We start from the raw sequence: 23421 nt of genomic DNA on the forward strand, positions 1-23421 counted from the left end.
CAGAAGCTCACACCTAGCCCCGGTCTTGAAGAATCACTAGTTATTAGCCGGGTGGATGTGGGTTTAAAAGGCTCTGCAGACAGGAAACCGTGTACACAGTGACCTAGATACACGAAAGGTGACTGCGTCCTGAAGATGCCTGGAGGGTGAGAGGTCAGGCTGTGCTCGGGGCGTGTGTGGAGGCTGCAGAGGTCAGACGGCGAAGGCTTTGTAAGTCCCAGCTGCAGCTCTGGGTTGCAGGTGATCAGCAGCCACTTGGAGGATTCCGAGGTGGGAAGTCACTTTATCCGCTTTCCCTTTCCAGAGGATCACTGCACGTGAGGGAAGCCGAGGAGTGAACATCCTACTTCCTGACATGGGAAGTTCTGCGGTTTGCAACCACAGTACCGTGCCTCCTACACAAGAGGCATAAAATGTTTATGTACGAGGAGAGATTAGAATGAGGTGAGACTGGCGGGAAGGATTCCAGTGAGGTCGCTGCAGTAAATGAGGACTGTGTCCATGTCCTTCCTAGGACTAGAGGAGAGGACGGTACACTGAGTGGCCAGATTATTGGAACCACCTGATGTTTGTAGGCAAATTAGCTGCATCGTATGGGATATGGAAGCCAAAGCCTGTTTGAACACCTTTGCTGTCTGCAGTTACCAAGATAAAACGTCTCCAATTCGCACAGGAACACAAGGTTAGACAGATGAACATTGGAAAAAAGTCATGTGGTTCAATGAATCACGTTTCCAGTTGCATCATGCAGATGCCAGAGTGAGAATTTTGCGCAAACAGCATGAAAACATGCACATCCCACATGCATGAGTACCACCCTTCAAGCTGGTGGGGGCAGTGTTATGGTTTGGGGCACGTTTTCCTGGCATGATTTGGGCCCTTTAATTCATGTGGAACAATGTCTGAATAGCACAACATACCTAAGTATCGTTGCTGATCAAGTTCATCCTATCATGTTGATGGTGTATCCCAATGGAGATGGCTTCTTCCAGCAAGACAATGCTCCATGCCACGGTGCTCGTATTGTGCAGGAGTGGTTTCAAGAACGTGAGGGAGACTTTACCTTGCTTAGGTGGCCCCCACAATCACCAGATCTCAATCCAATTGAGCATTTGTAGGACGAAGTTAAAAGAGCCATCAGACAGCTGGTTCCACAACCATCAAATCTCACAGAACTGGACAGTGCTATTCATCAGGCATGGTGTCAGATTCCTCACATCACCTTTCAACATCTCGTGGAGTCAATGCCAAGCAGTATTGCTGCGGTATTGAAGGCAAAAGGTGGCCCAACAAAGTACTGATGGGGTGGTCATAATAATTTGGCCACTCTGTGTGTGTGTGTGTGTGTGTGTGTGTGTGTGCGCGCGCGCGCATGAATTTGTGCATGGGTGGAGTCCAGCCAGCCTGACCAAAGGGAGGGGACATGGGCGGTTGGCCAGCCTGCCTGCTGGTAGAACTCCTGGTTGAGGGGACAATTTGCATATTAGCCTTTTATTATATAGGCTATATACACTGAGTGGCCAGATTATTATGTGTTCAGTGATCATAATAATCTGGCCACTCAGTGTATATGAGTCAGTAGGCCAGGATTTTGGTCAAGGCTTCACCAGTTTCTGTGGTATAACTATGGGCAGAAAATCTGTGTCTTCTTGGTTCTCAAATTTTTAAAATTGGGATAAAAATACTCATCTTTCAAGGTTGCGTGACTCAGTGAAATGCATAGGTATTGTGCTGTTAGACATATCCTATATAATAAAAGCCTAATATGCTAAGTGTCTGGTGGTCTGGTTTCCATTCAACCAATCAAAGTGTAATATGCTCATGATATGCTAAGGTGCACTGACCACCAGGGGGCAGACTCTCTGACTGGTAGGTTAGCTTGCTGCTGGGGTGTGGCCAATCGGGACTGAGCCAGACGTGCCCTTGAGCCCTCCTGCTGTCCCTTCCAGCTGGCCAACCTCCTGCATCCTTCTCTAGCCCTGATTGTGCACCCATGGGATCTCTCGGCCTGACCTGCGCCTTCTTGCAATCTGGGTCCCTTCGGGAGATGTTGGAGAGCTGGTTTTGGCCCGATCCTGCAGGACAGGCCAAGGAATTCCACTGGTGCACAAATTCATGCACCAGACTTATAGTACCTCTTATAATAAAAAAAAAAAACCCTGGTATTGTGCTATTAGACACATAAAGTACTATACTATTAGACATATAAGGTACGTCTTATAATAAAAATACTAGCTTTAGGATTCCTAATGTTTAGTATATTACCTGGTTCATAATAAGTGATCATTAGCCTTAAATCCCACCACCTAGAGATAATCACTGCCAACATTATTGTTTTATTTATACATCTTAAGTGATTGACGATGCTGGTTTGGGAGTGCTAGGCCTGAGGGAATTATTCTGAGATTGAGAAGAGAAGAATTGATGTGAATATCATACCAACTTAAACATTTTTAAAAAAATATATTTTATTGATTTTGTACAGAGAAGAAGGGAGAGAGATAGAGAGTTAGAAACATCGATGAGAGAGAGTCATCGATCAGCCGCCTCCTGCACATCCCCCACTGGGGATGTGCCCGCAACCAAGGTACATGCCCCTGACCGGAATCGAACCCGGGACCCTTCAGTCCCCAAGCCGATGCTCTATCCACTGAGCCAAACCGGTTTCGGCAACTTAAACATTTTTTAATTGCTAATAGATTGCATATGGCTATTCAGCTATCCCAGCCCGCACTCAGAAGTCCCACATGCATGTGTGCATACACTTGTGACACTGATGTTATTGTGTGCTCAGTGCTTGGGCTGCTAAAGTGTACGCACTTTTCCTTCAGCCTGCCGTCATTGTTATTGCTGCCTGCCTCCCCCTGACATGTGCTCCTCCTCAGTCTTCCGAGCGTGTTTTTAAAGAGGATAATGGGGTTTTAATTTAGATTTGTTCTCCATTAGTTCCTCCCTGGTCATCCTGGCTGACAGGAATTCCTCTTCTCTGAACTCCCGCACAACTTAATTTATGTTATTCTGATTGAATGTCATCTACTGCCTTGTTATTTGTCTACATGTCAGTAAATTTCCCTTTTTCTTGATGTCAGTTTTCTTACAGAACAATGGAAAGATGGCATGTTAATGCATTCTTAACATGACTTGAAAAGCCCCTGAAACCTTGTGTTTGAAATATATTAAACATAGGTTAAGAAAATTCAGTTACTAAGTTTTAAAGTGTGTATCAGTGATTCTCAGGACACCTTTACAAATTAAAAAATTATTCAAGACTCCAAAGAGCTTTCATTTTTGTAGGTTTGTCTATTGATATTTAATGTCCCCAAATTACCGTACTGAGAAAAATTTTAAATCACAGGAATACACAAGCACAGACTCCATTAGCCTCTGGAAAACTCTGCTGGACCCTGTGAGAGAATGAGAGTGAACAAGGCAAATACTGCCTGGTGATTACTATGAAAATGGTTTTAAATCTGCGGACTCACTGAATGGGTTTGGGGGTCTTGGATCACAATTTGAAAACTGGCATACAGATGTGAGAGTTTTTATTTTATTATTTTTTAAAGAGAGAAATGGGAGAAAAAGAGAAAAAAAGAGAGAGAGATTGGTTACCCCCTCTACACACCCCAAACCGGTATCGAACCTGAAACCTTAGTATGTGTCCAGACCAAGAATTGAACCCACCACCCTTTGGTGTGTGGGATGATGCTCCAACCCACTGAGCCACCTGGGCAGGGCAGATCTGAGAGTTTTTATGTGTCGTTCAAACAAACAAACAAAACACACTCTTTTACATCTTTTTGGCAACAAAAACCTAATGATAGAAAAATTGACACATATTTTCAAAATGCACCCAGTATAGTTTTTTTTTTTAATTAATTTTTTATTTTTTTATTTTTTTATTTTTATTTTTTAAAGTTTCTACCTTTTGTTAAGACCTCCTATATTTTGAAAGGACAGATATGTGTATTTTTGGAATATCTGCCAGGTACATCCTTCTAAGAGACGTTTGTCATCCCAGAAAAGGTCATTGAACTTGGAACACTAGTATTTTTGTAAGAGAAAAATATACAAATGCTCTTTAAAAAATCTTCTTTACTGATTAAGGTGTTACATATGTGTCCTTATTCCCCCGTTATCCCCCCTTCCATCCCCCACTCATGCCCTCATCCCCCTGGTGTCTGTGTCCATTGGCTAGGCTTACATGCATGCACACAAGTCCTTTGGTTGATCTCTCCCCCTTCCCGCCACCCTCCTCTACCTTACAGATGCTCTTTAAGTTCCAGAAATCTTATATGCACTTGACCAGTTGATAACCAGAGAACTTCTTTGAGGTGCAAGAGTTTTCATGGTTACTCGCCATCTCACTGTCAAGTTTAGTTGTGATCTTATTAAAAAGATCCATTTTCTTCTGAAACTGACCACGTTGATGCCATTTTGTGGCCCGTGAACTGCTCTGCATCACAGAACAGATGAGCGATGGCACCACTGCCCCCCGTGCTGCGGAGCTTCGCACTTCCTGGGCCCCACGTGCCACAAGCAGATGGCATAGGGCCTGTGTGAGCAGGCCAGTGTCAATAAAGTTCATAAACAAGAGTTCAGGTATTTTCTTTAAAAAAAGAAAAAATTTATTTAGTGTTGAAAGTATTCCATATGCTCCCCCCCCCCCCCATGAACCCCCTAGAGTGTGCCTGCCCCAGGCCTTCAGCACCCTGATCTCTGTGTCCATGGGTTATGCATGCATGTGTTCAAGGTCTTTGGTTGATTACCTTCCACCCACCCCCCTCCCCTGCCTTCCCCCTGAGATTCTGCACTCTGTTCCATGCTCCCATGTCTCCGGATCCACTCCGTTCATCAGTTTATTTTGTTACTTACTAGTAGATCCTACACATGAGTGCGATCATGTGATACCTGTCTTTCTCTAACTGACTTATTTCACTTAGCATTTCAATACCAGGTTGAGTGCTGGTGTTTTCTTTTGCCGCCATGGCGAATCATTTTGAGTACCCTTTGAGATACACAGTTGGCTTGCTCTCTCTGTGGGTTCCATCAACAGAGGATCAAACATATTGGGGGGGTGGTGGTGAAGTGTTATGTTGTTGCTGACATGTACTATGTAGTTACGCCTGCATAGCTGAGTCTGTACTGAACATGCACAGACTTCTTGTCATGATTAAGCAATACAGTATAACAGCTATTCACAGAGCTGTACTCGGGTGCATAATAATGGCTTCTAACACTGAGGCGGGTGGGCATGACTGCTATCGCTACATGTTTTTGGGGGTTTGTGTTGGTATACCTTTTAAACTTACTTTTCATGTTATCTTGCTCTCTCTCTTTTTTTAATCCAGCATGGCCTTCATGACTCGTGTTTCCAGCAATGCCCGCTTTGCTCTCCTCCATTGAAGAGTTCACGTTTATGAGGGCTGATGGAATTTTATTTTTAAAATGTTGTTTTACTGGTTTTCCCCTGAGCTCTGCCTTTGATCTCTCTGCCCTCAGTTTGCTCTTGGCTTAGAGAGCCATTTGGGAGTGGGCCAGCTGGGAGGATCTTCCTTAAGGACCTTTATCTGTTCTGTCACAAAATTTTCTCTGTTAAGTGGTCTTCATCTACCATGTTCCTCCTTCCCCTTCCCCATTCCTTTTTTTCACTTTTGTTGTAGTAATTTTTTTTTTTAAAAAAATATGAATTTTATTGATTTTTTACAGAGAGGAAGGGAGAGGGATAGAGAGCTAGAAACATCAATGAGAGAGAAACGTCTACCAGCCGCCTCCTGCCCACCCCCCACCAGGGATGTGCCTGCAACCAAGGTACATGCCCTTGACCGGAATCGAACCTGGGACCCTTCAGTCCATAGGCCAATGCTCTATCCACTGAGCCAAACCAGTTTCGGCTTGTTGTAGTATTTTTGTTTAAATCCTAAACATTCCATTTTATTACTTGTTCTGATAAACTCTTGCCTCTTCAAATGAAAAATGTTATATAACTAAAGCCAGGTCATTTGGATTTGAATTCTGGCTCTGCCATTTATTAGCACTATGACCTTTCTGTGCCTCAGTTCCTTCTCTATATAATGGGAATGATAACTTCATAGGATTGTTGAGAAGATTCAGTGAGTAAAATCATATAAAACTCTTAGAGCTGTAGTTAGTTCACAGTAAGTGATATATGAGTATTAGCAATATGAATTATTTTATCCCTTACATTGACTTGCAATTAGAAAATGCACAATTCTGCATAGGATAATTTAACATATTGCATTATTAACTAACTACTTAAATCTGCTTAGTCATGCATAAAGTTTGAATAGGAGGTGTACATTCAACAAAAATGTTATTAAAATATTAATGAGCTTTTCAGTAATTTGTTTGGGAAGCTGGATAATAAATAGTACGTAATAACTTCTAATTAGCTTGGCTCAAAAATACTCACAGGAGACATGCTCAGGACATACTTTGTGGTTTTTGCTCTGTGTGATTGTATTATAATTGAGTTCACATCCATTATGGCTGATATTTGAAAGTTGGCAAAATTCTGACATTTCAGACAAAAAGTTGTTGCCTGGTATCATTCTGAAAAAAACACGAACAAACAAAACCACAAACCATATTGTAGGATGTTTTAGAAATGACAGGAGTTTGGTGAGTTTGTTCCAGTGAGTTCACATTTTAATTAGTTTTCTTTTTATGGTTAATTAAAATAACCTAGCTTTATGTACCTTATTGCCCTTTTACCTTTTTTTGTGCATACTATTACTGACAAATACTATTATTTGGACAGTGAACAGATAATTTTTGAATACCTAGCAGTGATATCATAGACATGTTTCCTGCCTGGATTTAGCCAGAATATAAATGTTTAACAAATACTCATCTATATATATATATAAAAGCTCAACTGACCATCTGACCAGTAGCTATAATGCACACTGACCATCAGAGGTTAGACGCTCAATGCAGGAGGGAAACCACAGGCGTGGAAACGTGGAACAGACTGATGAATCTCAGAGGGAGGGGGCGAGGGAAGAGATTAACCAAAGACCTTATATGCATACTATTGGCCCGGTGTGAACTAAACTTTTCTCTACATTTAACATTTATATACCTATAAATTTTATATATATATATATATATATATATATACATATATATATATATATATATACACACACACATACATACATAGACATACACAAAGTATACCTTTAGTACATATTACTTTTTGGAATGTGTACAAACTAAATTATGTCTACATTGGGCCATATAATTAGAAGTTTATTTAATTTTAAACACACTGTTGCTGTGCATTAGATTAAATTTTAAATGCAGGTGATTCACATACCTAAGTTATGGATTCTGCTTTTAAACTGTACACTAATTTTTTGCAAAGACAAAAATGAACAACATTTTTAATAAGAGCTATGACAGAGGTCAGCGTGGGGTGCTACGGGAGGGCTGTGTTTAAGGAAAGCTGCCCGAAGCAGGGAAGACTTGAACAGCGTCCTGGAAGGTGGCTCGCCATTGCTGGGCAGAGAAAACGGAGAAAGGGCTCTTAGCACCATGCTGGATCTCTTCTCACCGTTTCCGATGCCAATCGGAAGCCAGGTCAGCCGAAGCCGGTTTGGCTCAGTGGTAAGAGTGTCGGTCTGTGGACTGAAAGGTCCCAGGTTCGATTCCGGTCAGGGGCATGTACACTGGTTGCAGGCACATCCCCGGTGGGGGGTGTGCAGGAGGTAGCTGGTCGATGTTTCTCTCTCATCGACGTTTCTAGCTCTCTAGCTCTCTCCTTTCCTCTCTGTAAAAAAAAAAAATATATATATATATATTTAAAAACAACAACAGCAAACAAACAGAAGCCAGGTCAGATGGTGTTGGGTAGAAGAATGAACAGGAAGTGAGAAGACCGGCAGCGCCTAGGACAGGGGTCTGAGTTGGATGGTCTTGGTGCCCTCTGTGCCTCGCACAGTCTCTGGCACCAGTGTTTGTGGCATTGGTTTGGGACTGAGAGATGAGATGGATTGTGAGGAGGGGCTGCGTCCGGATGGCTGTGTTCCTCTGCGTGCTGAGGAGAGCCTCCAGCCAGCAGCCGCCCCTCGTTACCTGTGTCTTCATGGCTGTGCAAGGACGTCAAGTGCACCCTCAGCGCCCATCTGTTAGCCGTTAGGTTTATTCTAGTCTGTTTTCAGTCGCGTGTCTGATGCTTGTATCTGAACATGATTAAAATGTTTTCAAGACGGTTCTAGAAGTGACATCACCATGGCCGCTCCAAGAAAACTCAAGTTCAGTTCAAACTTGCTTTGGTCGGTGACGGTGGGGCTGGGGGAATGACCTGCGTGAAACGTCACCTGACCGGTGAGTTAGAGAAGAGGTGTGTAGCCACCCCGGGTGTGGAGGTGCAGTCCCTGTGATCCACATGGCACAGGGCCTGTTGGTTCAGTATGTGGAGCACGGCCGGGCAGAAGCTCAGGGGACTGAGCTACAGCATCCGAGCCCAGTGTGCCCTAATGTTTGCTGTCACTTCGAGCTGCTTAGGAGAGTGTGCCTACCTGGCACTGCGATCTGGTGCGAGTGTGTGCGAACATCCCCCGTGTTGTGTGGCAACAAAGGGGACATCAAGGAAGGAAAGTTAAGGCAAAACCAGTCGTCTTCCACCGAAAGAAGAAGCTTCAGTGCTACGACACGGCATGTCTGCCAAAAGGAGCCACAACTTTGAAAGCCCTTCCTCCGGCTCCCTGGAAAACGAATCGGAGACCTGACTTGGAGTTTGTCGCCGTGCCTGCTCCTGCCCCCCAGGGGTTGCCCGGGACCCGCGCTGGCAGCACAGCGGGAGCACGATCTAGAGCAGGGGTCTTCAAACTACGGCCCGCGGGCCACATGCGGCCCGCAGAGGAGTCTGATCCGGCCCGCCAGGTTTTTTGGGCAGTGAGCACAGCCGAGGTGTTACAGTAGGAATTAGTAGTTCATATAGTCCGGCCCTCCAGCTCTCTGAGGGACCGTGATCTGGCCCCCACTTTAAAAAGTTTGAGGACCCCTGATCTAGAGGCTGCTCAGGCCCCAGACCAGACGGGACGGAGAGGACCGACACCTGTGAGAAAGGGGAGCTGGGCCCAGCGTCAGAAGTCCACCTTTATAGGCAGCTGTCCTGTGCTGTGCGTGGTGCCGGTGTTTGCCACTTTGTCAGACAGCTAAGCGGGACCTGTGCTTGGTCTTTGGGCTTCAGAGTGAATGTGGCCGTTGAAAAATGTCTTCACTGTTTGGACCTGTATGTTTAGCTATATCGGAACGCAGTAGTTCGGTGGGGAAGGCTTGTTTGCTCCTGTCATTCCCGTTCCCTTTGGTTTAGAATCAGAATAAAGCTGCATTTCAAGGACCTAAGAAAATTTCTATATTTTCATAAGCATCTAACGTGGCTACATAACCTCTTATTTGGATTGGATTTTATTCGAACATTTCTTTGAGCATTTAGTTCAAAAACATTTTTCTTTTTTATCTTTTATTTAAAAAATAATTTTAGACTTAAAAAAGTTGCAGAAACATTACAAAGAACTTCCACATGTCATACCTTCAGCTAGTTTATGGTCGTGTCTCTCGGGGTTCCCCATTGTAAAGCTCACTTTTTCCCTCTGTAATTAATAAGTATCTTGTGGGGAGATACTTTAAGACTATACTTTAGACGAGCCCATTTCTCAAAAGTTTTACCACTAATTTTAGCATCTTTTGCTTTCTTTTTTTTTTAGCCGAATTATTATTAAAATGGTTGCTAAATGGTGCCTTTTCTCATGATGTTATTCCTTCTGCATTCACTACTTGACCTGCCACTCTAAAGGAGAGTTCTCTCCTCGCCACTTTATTACCTTCTTGGTTAGTGGGTTATAATGCTCCGGGTCTGGCCAGGAGCCCCTCAAGCTGGCTTTTTTTTTTTTTTTTTTTTTTTTTTAAATATATTTTATTGATTTTTCACAGAGAGGAAGGGAGAGAGATAGAGAGCTAGAAACGTCAATGAGAGAGAAACATTGACCAGCTGCCTCCTGCACACCCCCCAATGGGGATGTGCCCGCAACCCAGGTACATGCCCTTGACCAGAATCGAACCTGGGACCTTTCACTCCGCAGACCGACGCTCTACCGCTGAGCCAAACCGGTTTCGGCTCGAGCTGGCTTCTTTTTTCGTTTTACTTGTCCTCACTCTGAGCATTTTTCCACATTCAGGCACAACAGTTGGCTTTGATATCCTGGTAAAGCAAATCCTCATCTCATTATTTTCACTTAAAAAATTATTGGCTCCTCTTGGGCATGAAGTATTTGGGTTAATTTTAGATTTAAAGAATAGTCGCGGATTTTGACTGGAGTCAGACTGAATTTATAGAGAACTGACACTTCAGGAGGACTGACATGTTTCCACGAGTGAATCTTCTCACTCAAGGAGCCTGTTTTGTCTCTGTATGCATTTGTATCTTTTATGTCCTTTGGTGCAAATCTTTCCCATTCCCTCCTAAGTTTATTTTTAGGTATTTTATAGATTTTGTTGCCATCATGAATGGAATCCCCCCCCCTTACATTTTCTAATTGGTTATTGCTGGTACAGTTTTTTTTTTTTTTTTAAATATATTTTATTGATTTTGTACAGAGAGGAAGGGAGAGAGATAGAGAGCTAGAAACATCGATGAGAGTCATCGATCAGCCGCCTCTTGCACACCCCCTACTGGGGATATGCCCGCAACCAACGTATATGCCCTTGACCAGAATCGAACCCGGGACCTTTCAGTCCCCAAGCCGACGCTCTATCCATTGAGCCAAACTGGTCTCGGCGCTGGTACAGTTTTTAAGAAGTTTTTAATTTAATCTTATAATCACCTACTTCTTATTAGTTATTAATGATGCTTTCACAGTCCATTCTCTTGGCTTTTCTAGGTAGACAGTCATATAACCTGCCAGTGATAACTTTTTATCACTTCATTTATAATATTTGTACATAATTTCTTCTTTGTATGTTATCTCCTGGCTAAGATATCTGAGTGTGGGTGAGGAGGGGTGGTCCTGGGAATTCTTCTTGACTGACGTTACATTTAAAGGGAGCATCCAAGAATGTGCAACAGGTGAAGCAGGGAGGTGGAGGGTGTATTCCAGACAGGCCCAGGGGAGAGGAACAGTATGACAATCCAGTCACATGAGCTGGAAAAGCAAGAAAAGGTTGCCTGGTGGTAGAAGGGGAAGTGGGAGAGATTCAGAGTCAGAGGAACTTAACCCACCATGGTTGAAGGGGATCACATGGAAAACATGAGAAGGGCCCTCATTGCTTTGGCTCAGTGTATAGAGCGTCGGCCTCCCGACTGAAAGGTCCCAGGTTCGATTCCAGTCAAGGGCATGTACCTTGGTTGCGGGCACATCCCCAATAGGAGGTGTGCAGGAGGCAGCTGGTCAATGTTTCTATCTATCCTTCTCCCTTCCTCTCTGTAAAAAACCAATAAAATATATTAAAAAAAAAAAAAGAAAACATGAGAAGGAACATAAGAACAGAGACTATCTTACCGCCAGCAAGGAAACGGGGACCTCGGCCCTTCAGCTGCAAGGAACTGAATTTGGCAACAGCCTGGATGAACCTGGGAGCAGTTTCATCTCTCCTCATCAGAAAGCCCTGCTGACTATTTGGTTTTGGCCTGTGAGACTTTATGCAGAAGACCCAGCTACAAAACTCAGAGGAAATAAATTCATGTTCTTTTAAGCTGCTAAATGTGTGGTGCTTTGTTACAGCAGCAGCAGAAAACCAATACTCAGGGGTTTAGGTAGGGAAGTCATGTCAAATTTGGTGTTACTAACAGACTACCGCTGTGCTATGTGGAAAACGGATTTGGGAGAATGCAAATTTGGAGGCAGGGAAACTTGTCTTTGGGAAATAGTGGTCGCAAGGATGGAGGGTCGTGATGGTGGGGAGGGGTCATGATTTGATAATTGGGAGGTTGGAATGACCAGAACTTGGTCAGTGATTGGATGCCAGGAACGAGGGAGAGACGGGACACAGGTGACTGCTTGCGTGACTGGCGAAGCTGTTCTGGACACGGGTGAGCAGATGGGAACCTGCCATGTCCTGAACTTACCGGTAACTCCAGGTTCTTCCTGTGACAGTTCTTCTGTAAATACTTATTTCAAGGGAGAGTCTCTCAGTAAGAGGATGGCTGCCGCTTTTAAGACCTAAGTTGGTTTTGTTCTGTGGTTTTGTTCTTCAGGTCATGTAGCAAATTGTAAATCATGTGAAGATGGGACTCCTGGTGTTCGTGCGCAACCTGCTGCTAGCCCTGTGCCTCTTCCTGGTCCTGGGCTTTCTGTATTACTCTGCCTGGAAGCTGCACTTGCTCCAGTGGGAGGACTCCAGTAAGTATGGCCGCCCTCGGCCGTCCCCGGAAAAGCCTGCTGCGGGCCAGCGAGGGGGTTTTCACGGGGCTGCGGTGCTCTCAGATTCTCCAGAGATGGGCGCTGAGAGTTGGCTGACCATTTCTGGGATCTAGGCTTAGAAGTGGACTATTTTTGTTACTGTAAGTTAAAAACTTACAGAAAACAAACAAACAACAACAACTGCATGCCATGGCAAATTCTTATATGAACCCAGTGAGAAAGTGCTATTTTTTTTAATATATATTTTTTTATTAAATTATTATCTGTGTACATATTTTACCATTGCCCCCCCTCCCATCCCTACCCTCCCTCCCCAGAGTTTTGTGTCCATTGGTTGTACTTATATGCATGTAGACAAGTCCTTCGGTTGATCTCTTCTCTCCCCCAGATCTCCCTCCCCTCTCCGCTGTAATTTGACAGTCTGTTTGTTGCTTTACTGGTTATTTTTTTTCAATAAAAACTAAAACTGCACTAGTACTTGTAGTCCTCGAATGCTTTTTGTTCTTCTTCTTTTTTTTTTTTTTAATATATTTTATTGATTTTTTTTTTTAAGAGAGGAAGGGAGAGATATAGAGAGCCAGAAATGTCGATGAGAGAGAAACATCAACCAGCTGCCTCTTGCACATCCCCTACTGGGGATGTGCCCGCAGCCCAGGTACATGCCCTTGACCGGAATCGAACCTGAGACCCTCCAGTCCGCAGACCGACGCTCTACCACTGAGCCAAACCGGTTTCGGCTGCTTTTTGTTCTTAATTACTGTCGTGCATTGCTGCTCCCAATTGCCATTTATTGCCTCAGGGCTTGGTAGTGAAGTTTGTTTTCTTTTGCCTTTAAAACTCCATCTTTATCTTTTCCTTGAATTTTTTTCAATTTAATAATGTCTGTGTTTTATTTTTCCTAAAGAAATTCTGTCTGCTCGGTCTTTGTAGCCTTTGCTGGTCCCGAACTTCCCAGCCAACGACTCCTAACCTCTTCCTTCCGTTTGGACTCGGGCCTCACGTGTCACCCAGCGTGTTCTGGGTACCTGCCGCCCCCTTCGGGCTGGGCTTCGCCTCACCCGGTGCTGCCTGGTTGTGGCTGAAGGCCTGCATGAAGGCCTGTACGGAGCAGCACCAGCTTTGCATGTTCTCTTTTTGACACGAGTAGTTTTCCTTTTGGTTCTTGGGTCTGAAGGCTTGTTGCAGGAAATACCAGGTAGTCTGTTCTGATTCCTAGTGAATGTCTCTTCTCTAAAGTAGTTTTATTTCCCCAAACAGCTGCCCAATAAAAGTGTAGAATTCATAAGAGTAGAGTTGGTCTCTCGGTGTGAGGTGAAAATGCTAGAATGAGTTGGAAAAGGCACCTGACAGTTGGCCTCGGGTTGAGACCTTAACATGGAAACGATGCCTGTGGCGTAGTTCACTCATTTCTCACCTGGCCCGAACGACTGAGGTGGGAAATGCTCAACACTCAGCACTCAAACTGGCAAGCCAGTTTTTAAAATACAGCGTCATATCTTTAATTTGGTGTGTTATATGGAATGTTTAAGTGCATCTTTTTAAAAATATATATATTTTATTGATTTTTCACAGAGAGGAAGGGAGAGGGATAGAGAGCTAGAAACATAGAGATACATCGACCAGCTGCCTCCTGCACACCCCCCCACCGGGGATGTTCCCGCAACCAATGTACATGACTGGAATCGAACCTGGGACCCTTGAGTCCGCAGACCGACGCTCTATCCACTGAGCCAAACCAGTTTCGACTTTAAGTGCCTCTTAATTGCTTAGTTTATAATTACCAGCAATTACTTTGTGTTTCTGGAGTTTACTTAAATTTGTGTCCCAATTTATTTTTAAAATCAAGGAGAATATCCAAAATAAGGAGTGTTTATATCAGTGCAGTGCAGAAGTCTGTGGTTTAGAGGCATTGTCTGTAGCCATAATGGGTAAATTAATCTGTATCCATAAAATAGACGGAAACATGTGCAGGGGATGGGGTCCCCATTTCCGATAAGAGCTACTGACCTGTAGAAGACATATCAAGGATTAGATAATATTTTACTAGAGAAGATACTAACTTTATGGGAGACCTATTGGTTGTCAGGTCTCATACATTTAATTTAATTTACTTCTTACTATAACCATATGAATATGCTGTTATTATCTCTATTTTCCAGTTGAGCAACAGAAGTATTTATTTAATGAAGTTTCATTAGTTTTTCTAAGTTACACAGTTAATGGCTGTTGGAATTTGTCAAATGCTTTTTCTGCATCTATTTTTAGGATCCTATGTTTTCATCCTTTTAATTTGCTTACGTGGTGTATCACATTAATTGATTTGTGGATATTGAACCAATCTTGCATCCCAGGAGTAAGCTTCACTTGATTATGGTATATAATTTTTTTAATGTATTGCTGAATTAAGTTTGCTGATATTTTGTTGAGGAGTTTTTGCATCTATGTTCATCAGGGATATTGGCCTATAAGTTTCTTTTTTTTTGTAGTGTCTTTGTCTTTGTTATCAGGGTAATACTGGCCTCATAAAATGATTTTTGGTAGACTTTTCTCCTCTCTAATATTTTGGAATAGTTTGAGGAAAGTTTTGTGTGTGTGTGTGTGTGTGTGTGTGTGTGTGTTGTTGTTTTTTAGAGACGGTAGGAGGGAGGAAGGAAGAAGAGAAAGAGAGAGGGGGAGAGATCGATTGGTTGCTTCTCACACATGCCCCAACTGGGGGCAGGGGTGAGCCTGCAACCAAGGTATATGCCCTTGACCAGGAATTGACCCCAGGATCCTTCAGTCCACGGGCCAGTACTCTAACCACTGAGCAAAAATGACCAGAGGGAGAAGGATAGGTGTTAATTTTTCATGGAATGCTTGATAAAATTGTTTATCTTTTCAAATAACTGGTTCTTTGTTCATTGATCTTTTCTATTGTGTTTAAGTCTCTCTTTTGTTTTTCTCCCACTATGATTTTTATTATTTCCTTCCACTTACTTGGGGTTTTGTTTTTCTTTTTACTATAGTTCCTTTATATGTAAGGTGAGATTTAATTTTTTTAGATTTTTCCTGTTTCTCAAGGTGGTAGGTCTGTATTGCTATGAATTTCTCTCTTAGAACTGCTTTGGTTGTGTCCCATAGATTTTTGAGATCAGGTTTTCAGTTTCGTTTGTCTCAGGTATGTTTCCCTCTTTGATCTCATTTTTAATCTTGTTTAGTAGCTTGTTATTTAGCCTCCATGTGTTTTTGTGTTTTTCAGTTTTTTTCTTATGGTTGATTTCTAGTATATCATTGTGATCAAAGAAGATACTTGATATATTTTAGTCTTTTTAAATGTATTGAGACTTGTTTTGCGGCCAAACATGTGGTCTGTCCTGGAAAATGTTTCTGTGCACTTGAAAAGAAGGTATGCTAGCATTCTGTTGCTTTTGGGTGAGATGCTCTGAAAGTATCTACGAAGTCCATGTGGTCTAATGTGTCCTTTAAGATTGCCTTTTCCTTGATTTTCTCCTGGATGATCTATCCATTGATATCAGTGAGGTGTTACTGTCAATCTTTCTCTTTGTCAATGTTTACTTTATATATTTAACTGTCCCTACATTGAGTACATAGTCAAAACAAACGTTTTACAACAGATTGAATTAGAAACTGATGAAAATCCAGATTCCTTTTATTAACTTGTAAATTAAAGAGATTTGCAGAAATGTAAAACTACTTCTTTTCTACTTTTTCTGTTTTAGAAAAGTTATTTTTTCTATTGTGAATTTTAAGTGAATTCATACTTTTAAAATGTTTTTAAAATATATATATGTATATATATTTTATTGATTTTTTTACAGAGAGGAAGGGAGAGGGATAGAGAGCTAGAAACATCGATGAGAGAGGAACATCAATCAGCTGCCTCCTGCACACCCCCACCAGGGATGTGCCAGCAACCAATGTACATTCCCTTGACTGGAATCGAACCTGGAACCCTTCAGTCTACAGGCCAACGCTCTATCCACTGAGCCAAACCGATTTTGGCTAAAATGTTTTAATATAATAAATATTAATATAATCATTCACCCACATACACAAACACTCTTGGAGTTCTTAGTAAGTTTTAAGAGTGTGAAAGAATCTGATATAAAAAATTTAAGAACCACTGTATTCTTGAGTCTTCAGAAAAGGGGAGTTCAGAGATTGGGGGACTTTCAGAAGTGAGAGTGTTTAGGGATTGGTTGACCATTAGCTGTGGATTCCCAATTACATGAATAAGGCTGTTGTTGAATAGGATGACTTTCAGAACAGTAGTCATTGAAGTGAAGCTATCGCTGATTGTCTGGTTTTCAGAAGCTTGTATAATGATATGAAGCTGTTGTTGATTGATTTGGTTGGGTTTTAAAGTAGTTCTGGTGATTACTTTTTACTATAGGAAAAAAATAGTACTCTTTTTGATGGTTAGCAACCTTTTAGTCTCAATGGAAAAAAATGGAAAAGAATAGAAGGCATAACTCTTATTATTCAACAATAAAAAGACAATCCAGTTTTTAAAATGGGCAAAGGACCTGGATAGCCATTTCTCCAACAAAGATATACAAATGGTCAATAAGCACATGAAAAGATGTCCAACATCATTAGCCATTAGGGAAAAGCAAATTCGCAATGGGATACCACTTAACACCCACTAGAATGGTTATAATAAAAATGACAGATAATAACAAGTGTTGGCAAAGATGTAGAGAAATTGGAGCCCTCATACCCTGATCGTGGGAATATAAAATGACATAGCCATTTTAGAAAACAATCTGTCAGTTCCTTAAAAAGTTAAACATAGAGTTACCATTTGACCCAGCAATTCCACTCGTAGGAATATAAACTCAATAGAAATGAAAACATATGTCCACATTAAAACTTATATGTGAGCTTTTATAGAAGCTTTATTCTTAATAGCCAAAAAGTGTAGACAATCTAATAGTCCATCAACCGATGAATGGATAAATAAAAGTGGTATGTCTGCCAGCGATTTTCAACTGGTGTGCCATGGCAGGCATATGGTGTGCCACTGGGATTTTTAAGACATGCAATATCTTACTATTTTTATCAGGGCACTGACCTCTTTTCCCTTAGATTGTCAAATAAAAAAAAAAATGACAACAGCCAACACAACAATAGCTGTCTGGTGTAACTGAATCAAAATTATACTTTTTTTTGGTCAGATTGGCAAGAAGTACATTTTTTGGTGTGCTGCAGAATTTTAGTAGTTTGTGTGTACTATGAGATGAAAAAGGTTGAAGATCGTTGGTCTGTACAATGGGATGCTATTCAATAAAAATGAATGAGGTACTGATGTCCTACAATATGAATGAAGCTTGAAAACATTATGCTAAGTGAAAGAAGCTAGTCACAAGGGACCATATATTGTATGAAATGTTCAAAATAGGCAAATCTGTGGAGACAGTAGATTCCCGGTCATTTAGGACTGGTGGGCTGGAAGGGAGAAACGAAAGGGCATAGGGTGGTTCTTCTTTAACTATTATCTGCCCAGGCCAATCAGGGTGGGCCTCCTGGCAGGCCGCGGGAAGAGGGCCTCTCCGGGAAGTGTACAACTTGAGCAGTTCCTTTCCTGCTTCAATTTGGGGTGGAAATGCTATCCTATATAATTAAAGCCTAATATGCAAATCAACCAAATGGAGGAACTACTGGTCACTAAGAGGTGCACTGACCACCAGGGGGCAGATGCTCCATGCAGGAGCTGTCCCAGCCCACAGGACCCCAGGCCAGCCACAGCGGTGCCAGAGGGGGTTCCCCCCAATTGCCCTGCTGGTCACCCACAGACGGGCCCTGATCACCAGCCATGCCTAGGGACCCTAACTGTACATGAGTTTTGAGCACCGGGCCTCTAGTCATTTATATAGAAAGGGGGAAGTCTTGTATATGTGTGTTCATATTTGCACATACACAGGCACATGTATTATATATGTATTTGCACGCATGTATATAACACAACTCTGGAAGCATGATACCCAGAAATAATAACTTTGGTTGTCTTCAAGGAAAAAAAAACTGGTAGCTCGGGGAGAGCATACAGGATTAAAGAGGACAAGGACCAAAGCTTTGGGAGCTACCAGCTAAGGGGTGAGGAGCATGTGGTCACTCCCTCAAAGTCACCCATAATAAACAGTGGTTCTTAAACTTTTTTTAAAAAAAAATATTTTTATTAATTTCAGAGAGGAAGAGAGAAATGGAAACATCAGTGGGGAGAGAGAATCATTTATTGGCTGCCTCCTGCACTGGGGATCGAGCCTGCAGTCCAAGCATGTGCTCTTGACCGGAATCGAACCTGGGACCCTTCAGTCCACAGACTGACGCTCTACCACTGAGCCAAACCGGTTTCGGCTGTTATTCTTTAATCCTCATTACAGAATACTGACTTTTTTTCTCTGAGCTCCAGTATTTTTATTCTTATTATGAGCTTTTTTTATTATCAGAAATAGTTGGCACAGAAAAGTGGAAAAATCAGATTTTTATGTTATTAAATTTACTCCGTTTCGAGCCATTCACAGTTGCCTCCTGCTGTTTTGATCTGACTGCCAAGTGCCTTTATATGGTATTTTAGCTTTTTACTGGAGCGTTGCTATGTAGCAGTCTCCTGTAGCCACTAGAGGGCAGGAGAACCTTTGGATTGCCACGGGACAGGCTGTGCTGCGTTTCTTCCTTCTGGCAAAGTCCTGTATGGGATTGTTCTTTAACTCATTCATTAAGCCATGTGCACCTATATCTGTCAGCGGTGGAAGCAATAGAGAGGTGAAGGAGAGAGCATAGATTCTGGAGTTACATACAGGGCGTCCCCAAAAAATGTATGCACACTTTTAACAGCTGATAGCTCCATTTTGAAAACGATATGTATTTTAATAAACACTGCCTTTTATAATTATTCAAAGTGCTTGTACACTTTTTTGGGGGACACCCTAATCCCGCCTTTTGCTCTCCCCTCCCCTCTTGCAAATTACTTAGTGAACTAGTTATAGAACTTGAACTCTCTCAGAGCTTAAGTATGCAAGACATAATGCAATATGCAAGACATACCAGGGAGCTGAGGCTTCTGGAGCGCACTCGCTCTGGCTTTGAGTCCTCGTCTGTGACTTGGTAGTTTGTTTCCTCTTTGAACCTGAGCTTTATCACTTGCAGAACGAGTTAAAGATTTAATGAGTGAATGCATGTAAAGCTTTTAGCACGGTGTTGTGGTGAGCACTCAAGAAATAGCTGTCCTGATTATAATACCAGGTACCAGCACAGGTAAATGATAGATCCTCAGTAATTTTTGTTACATGGCTCTTTGTTATATACTTAACTAGAGGTCCGGTACATGAAATTCATGCAGGGGTGGGGGATGGGTCCCCTCAGCCTGGCCTGCACCCTCTCCAAGCCAGAACCCTTCAGGGGATGTCCAACTGCCTCTCACAACCCGGGACCGCTGGCTCCTCACCACTCACCTGCCTGATTGCCACTATCTGTTCCCCTGCTGGCCTGATTGCCCCGAACCGCCTCTGCCTTGCCCCGCACCCAGGACCCAGGACTCCCTCCTCCAGCTGGCCGCAGGCATACGGGGCCAGGGCTTCCTCCCTCTGGCTGGCCACAGGCACCCAGGACCTGGGGCAGATGCCTTGTCCTTCTCCCGGGCTGCAGGAGCTGGTGGCCGGGACCGCAGGGAGGGCATCTTGTCCCTCTCCTGGGCCACAGCCCTCGCCGCTGGTGCCTGGGACCATGGGATGGGCGGCTTGTCCCTTTCCTGGGCTGCAGGCGAAGGTGCAGCCCCTGGCGCCGGGACCAGGGGTGTGCAGCTTATCCCTCTCTGGGGCCACATTCCTCTCTTGCAAGCTCATTTGTGCCTGTCTGGTCCCCATTTCCTCTCTCTTGGGAGCTCATTTGTGCCTGGCTGGTCTCCATTCCTCTCTCCCCAGTGTTGAGTATCTGAGCCATTGTAGTGTGATAGCATGAGGGAGTGACAACCATTTGCATATTAGCTCTTTATAGGATAATTTCTTTATTTGATTACAAGCAAGGTGGTAATATTATCTTTGGGATAATTTCAAAGCTCCTTTTCTCAGAGGGGCTCTCAAAATTCGGTCTCATTTATTTTCTTACAAAGCATTCGTCTTTTAATAATATAATACAGCCCTAGTCGGCTTGGCTCAGTGGATAGAGCATCAGCCTGCGGACTGAGGGGTTCCAGATTTGATTCTGGCCAAGGGCACATGCCTGGATTTCAGGCTCAATCCCCAGTGGGGGTGTGTGCAGGAGGCAGCCAATCGATGATTCTCTCTCATCATTGATGTTTCTATCTTTCTCTCCTTCTCCCTTCCTCTCTGAAATCAATAAAGAAATATATATTTTAAAAATATATCATCTGAATTTCTCTGGAGAGTCTCAGTTTTAAAGCTTCCATCCCATGGTGATTTTGTGTATGTTCGTTTTTGATTGGAAAAGATGGGATTTGTGCCATAGACTGAGGCAGAGCTGGGTAACGTGATCCTGCATCGCAGATACAGTTCCTGTCTCAGGTTGGATCATAGGGAAGTGGTTCTGAGATGAAGATTAGAGTTCGGAAAGCTTATTAAGGAGTGGTTTTGGGGCCAGTAATCCTGGAAGGAAACAGATGGAAAGGGAGGAGAAGGAAGCATGATTGTACAGAGGACAAGTTGGACCGGGATTCAGCCCCAGGAAAGGTCTCAGCCAGCCCTGTAGGGGAGGGAAGCTGGGACAGGCCTCCTGAGCTAGGGGTGGGGGCTGCGCCTTTATAGTTCCTCCTGGACCCGGTCAGTGGACACCACTGGTCAGTAGAGGAGGCTGCCCTAGGGAGTCATGACTCTGGGCAAGACGGCTGTCTCCGCCCAGGCGTTTCCTGAAAAGGGCTGACGCCGATCCCAGCAGCAGACTGTCCTTCCGGTCTGAGGGGCACACTGGCTTCCTGTGCCCACGGAGAGGGAAAACAGTAGTACTGGCTATATACCCCAACAAAAGAGCGCTGGAGACAGAGGTGCTTGTAAGTAAAATGTAGGAATAATGGTTATTTTTAACTTTAAGAATTCATGATAATGTCATTTCCATCAGGGTGGTTCCCTACTGTTACAGATTATCCCAAAATGCCAATGGTTAACAGTGAAGGTTTCTTTCTGTCTGTCTTTCTTTCTTTCTTTCTTTCTTTCTTTCTTTCTTTCTTTCTTTCTTTTAAAATATATTTTATTGATTTTTTACAGAGAGGAAGGGAGAGAGAGAGAGAGAGCTAGAAACATCGATGAGAGAGAAACATCGACCAGCCGCCTCCTGCACACCCCCTACCAGGGATGTGCCTGCAACCAATGTACATGCCCTTGACCGGAATTGAACCCAGGACCTTTCAGTCCGCAGACCGACGCTCTACCATTGAGCCAAACCGGTTTCTGCAAAGTTTATTTCTTTCCTGTCACAACCTAGTGCAGATGTGTGGGGGCTGGGGAAGGAGTTCTGTTCCACCTCATACCTTCAGGGACTGTTCCACCTCATACCTTCAGGGACACAGATTCCGTCCATCTGGTAATCCCGCCAAATCCTAGGGTTTTGAATCCTCCTCTGGGTCCTCTGATCTAGCTAGTGCACAGAGGAGAAATGGGCGAGAACTTGGAGAATACGCAGAGGGTCTCCCTGGGCCAGGCCTGCAGGTGATGGCTTGCAAACCACGGTTCATGGACCAGACCCCATTCACGGGTCTTCCTATCTCATGGGGATCTACTAGAGCAGCGGTCGGCAAACTCATCAGTCCACAGAGCCAAATATCAGCAGTACAACTATTGAAATTTCTTTTGAGAGCCGAAAACTGACTTCTGCGTCTGGACCACGAAGTTTCAATCGCACTGTACATGCGTGCCCGCACGTGGTATTTTGTGGGAGAGCCACACTCAAGGGGCCAAAGAACCGCATGTGTCTCTCAAGCCGCAGCTTGCCGACCACTGTGCTAGAGCAGTAGTGTGGTCAGGAGGAGACTATAACCCTCATTGCTACACTGTTGTATTGCTCATTCCCTTGTGGTGGCCAGATTTCATCATTATTGGTGAATTAAAGACACTTCAAAACTGTATATTTTTTAAGTTCCCAGAGCTACATATTTAAATCATAATATTATGGTTTTCTTTACCTGAGGATATTTGAACAGACTGGGGAGAGCAAAATTTTACTAGAGAGAAGGGATGGAACAGAGTATTAAAGAACTGAAAGCCGAAACCGGTTTGGCTCAGTGGATAGAGCGTCGGTCTGCGGACTGAAAGGTCCCAGGTTCGATTCCGGTCAAGGGCATGTACCTTGGTTGCGGGCACATTCCTAGTTGGGGGTGTGCAAGAGGCAGCTGATCGATGATTCTCTCTCATCGATGTTTCTAGCTCTCTATCCCTCTCCCTTCCTCTCTGTAAAAAATCAACAAAATACATTTAAAAAAAAAAGAACTGAAAACTTGAGAATTCTTAGCCCAGGAAAGTAAAAAAGAGGCAAAATAACTTCAGGTGTGTGTGTGTGTGTGTGTGTGTGTGTGTGTGGCAGGGGGCTATGTTTATTTTCAGAGGTACAGAAGAAAATTGCAAAGCCTCCGATCCTGTCATGTAGCTATGAAAACAAGTTCTTCTCTCTTCCTTAGCTACAGCAGGAACGTCTTCCTCATGGTGACATGGAGGTGTGTACATAGGAAGTGCTCATGTACACAGCACTGAGAACTGCTTGCGGGGATTCATGGAACTACCATACCACCCAGGCAGCGCTGAGTGAGTGGAGAGAAGCCAAGGCAGAGAGATCAGTGACACTCTGTCACTCAACAGCACTATTGCTGACTGATAGCTGGTCACGTCCTCAGCTCTGGTCCAGGCAGTGCGGGCATGTAGGAGGGAGGGATGGGGCCCGAGAAGTTTGCACACTGAACGCCAAGGCTCACAGGAAGGAGCCGAGGATGAGACAGGGCCAGATGAAGCGTGTCAGAGGTAACGAGGAAGACGTGAAATGCAGAGAGCCTCCGAGGATGAGGGGTTCTGAAGCAGGGACCCTGGCAGGTGGG

At 43.6% G+C, this 23421-nt stretch overlaps 1 protein-coding gene across 2 annotated transcripts in view; it reads left to right on the forward strand.

Annotated features, from left to right (window-relative positions):
- ST3GAL3 (ST3 beta-galactoside alpha-2,3-sialyltransferase 3) overlaps window positions 1-23421 on the forward strand; it is a 168541-nt gene that overhangs the window by 6794 nt on the left and 138326 nt on the right. For both annotated transcript variants that reach the window (XM_084874662.1, XM_084874663.1), the window contains exon 2: window positions 12221-12365. In XM_084874662.1, the coding sequence (XP_084730788.1) occupies window positions 12251-12365 (115 nt within the window). In that variant the 5' untranslated portion in view covers window positions 12221-12250. The remainder of the gene's footprint in view (window positions 1-12220; window positions 12366-23421) is intronic.

The sequence above is a fragment of the Pipistrellus hanaki genome, assembly GCF_964339955.1.
Source record: "Pipistrellus hanaki genome assembly, chromosome: 2".
Classification (NCBI taxonomy): domain Eukaryota; kingdom Metazoa; phylum Chordata; class Mammalia; order Chiroptera; family Vespertilionidae; genus Pipistrellus; species Pipistrellus hanaki.